This window comes from Eulemur rufifrons, chromosome 30, assembly GCF_041146395.1.
Source record: "Eulemur rufifrons isolate Redbay chromosome 30, OSU_ERuf_1, whole genome shotgun sequence".
Taxonomy (NCBI): Eukaryota; Metazoa; Chordata; class Mammalia; order Primates; family Lemuridae; genus Eulemur; species Eulemur rufifrons.
Genome location: NC_091012.1, coordinates 66,538,867 through 66,540,870, shown reverse-complemented (window position 1 = coordinate 66,540,870; position 2,004 = coordinate 66,538,867). Strand labels below are relative to the sequence as shown.

The 2,004-nt window shown below is 44.4% G+C and overlaps 1 protein-coding gene across 6 annotated transcripts; it reads right to left on the bottom strand.

The window, feature by feature from the left end:
* Positions 1–386: 386 nt before the first annotated feature.
* On the bottom strand, positions 387–1,685 carry LOC138378385 (protein LSM14 homolog A-like). Of its 6 annotated transcripts, XM_069463737.1 has the most exons (3): positions 1,148–1,685; positions 899–970; positions 387–727 (listed from the first exon to the last, which is right to left on the bottom strand). In XM_069463737.1, the coding sequence occupies exons 1-3, from the start codon at positions 1,683–1,685 to the stop codon at positions 387–389; spliced, it is 951 nt and encodes a 316-aa protein (XP_069319838.1). The 6 variants fall into 6 exon arrangements, with proteins under 6 accessions (XP_069319838.1, XP_069319834.1, XP_069319835.1 ...); XM_069463733.1 differs by having other exon boundaries at positions 899–1,685; XM_069463734.1 differs by having other exon boundaries at positions 387–970.
* Between the last annotated feature and the right edge of the window lie 319 nt (positions 1,686–2,004).

Genomic DNA, 2,004 nt, shown 5'->3' with positions numbered 1-2,004 from the left:
TATTACCTTCATAAAAACACAAAAGTGGCCAGATGTTTTTCCACTATGGCTTAAGATATCAAAAAGATTTACTAGTAATTTATAATTAGCAATGAACTTCATACTGAGTCATTTGAGAGTTACAGGCCCAAGGACCAGTGTTTATGTGTTACAAGTTGCCAGAATAATTTTAAACAGTCTGAATTCTCTTGAAATACGATGGAATGAGTCAGGGAATCAAAACAAAAATTCCAGGCATAATAGGAAGAACAGGTTAATTGATGCCTAGTTTTAATGTCCTATTTTCAAAGACTTGTTTATAGACTATGCAGCAACTTTGTTGTCCTATATTCAATATCTTCAAACTCCCTGCCCTCATGACTTCCTCTGAATCCACGACGAAATCCTCAAGGGGTGGTGAAGGCACCACCTCTGCCACTACCACGTCTTCTGCCTTTAGGGAAACGAACACCTCCTCTGCCTCTGTACTTCCCACGGCCACGGTTTGGACGAAGGGGGGTTCCAAATGTTTCAGCATTTAATCTTCTTTCTTCAGCCCTGGTTAGTCTCCACTCTGTATTATCACCACAAGAAATATTATCAAAGAAGGATTTAGTTTTGTCGTAATAGCAATTAGGTCCAAGTGGATTTTCTTCATTGGCATTTCCTTCACTCTTCTGGGTATCAACCCCTAAGTCTCCTTTACCTTCACCATTTATAGGCTTCTTCTGTTTCTCAAGTTTATCTTCTTTTAATTTAAGTTTATTATGAAACTCTCTGTCAATCTCTTCCTTGTTAAATTGTGCATTTGCAGTTTCAAAGTCTTTCTCAAACTTCACTGGGCCATCTCGCCATACATCAAATCTTCCCGTACCATCTGGATGACCTCCACACCCTCCTCTTGGAGCCAAAGTAGCACCTGGAGCTACTTGTCTTTTGCTATCATTTCTGAGTTGCTCATTTTCTGGCCTTGAAACGTTGTGTACTTCAGCTTGCCTGTGCTCTTGATTCTCTGCTGTTTTTTGGCTGCTAGATGGCAAAGGCCTGGTTGATACAAGGCTCAGTCTCCCAACAGGTGCTGGAGCAGGTAAGTTGGCTGAGGGAATCTGTACTGCTTGTTCCATGGTTGGGCTTTTTCTCAAAAGGTCGAACAGAGGGCTTGAAGGACCTTGATATAACTGCATGTTTAGAGATCTTGTATCTTGTGTAAAGCCAAAACCAAGTGCACTTGTTTGGTATAACGTATCACTGTTTGATGTTTCTGTTCCAAAGGATATCAAGGAGCTTCCAGCAACACCAACACCACCAAACTGCTCCCCGCCTAGTGAACTTGGACTAAACTGACTGTACGTCGGCATCCTGCCAAAAGGTCCATAAGAATCCGCTGACTGGAATGAAGAAGTAGATGAGCCTAGTGAAAACTGAATGATTGCTGGGTCTTGAAGCAAATAACATTGTGGTTTTGGTGGCTCATGAAGAATGAGCTCTTTAATAGCACTCCTGCGGAATATGATGTATTCAAAGACTTCATCTTGAGGTGGGACTGGATAATCTGTTGGTCTATCTTCTGTACCAAAGGACTGAACTTGGGCAAGGGATACGATGGAGTTCTTGGTGTCTATGGTATGGACAGTGCCTTCGTAGCGGATCTCTGCCTTGGAGATGAGGCTGATCTTGCTGCCAATGTAAGGTTTGCTCCTGCTCATGGCGCCACCACCGCTGCTGCCGCCGCTCCAGGCAGCTCACAAGGAGGCAGATCCCACGACGCTGTCGCCGCGCAACACGCCCACTCGCTCGCTCTCTCTCAGCACCTACCGCCGCTTCGTCAGACCCAACATGGCGGCAACGGTGCCTCTGCTACCCTCCCCCAGCCTACCGTTCTCAAGCTGCGCAGCTGTGGCGCGGGGCATGCTGGAAGCTCTTATTGTGTTTAAAAACCGAAATTCTATAATCCTTCGGTAGGCCCTGTGCTTTATTTGCTCTCTCTTTTTATTTAGCATTTAGAATCGTTGTTACTTTGTTATA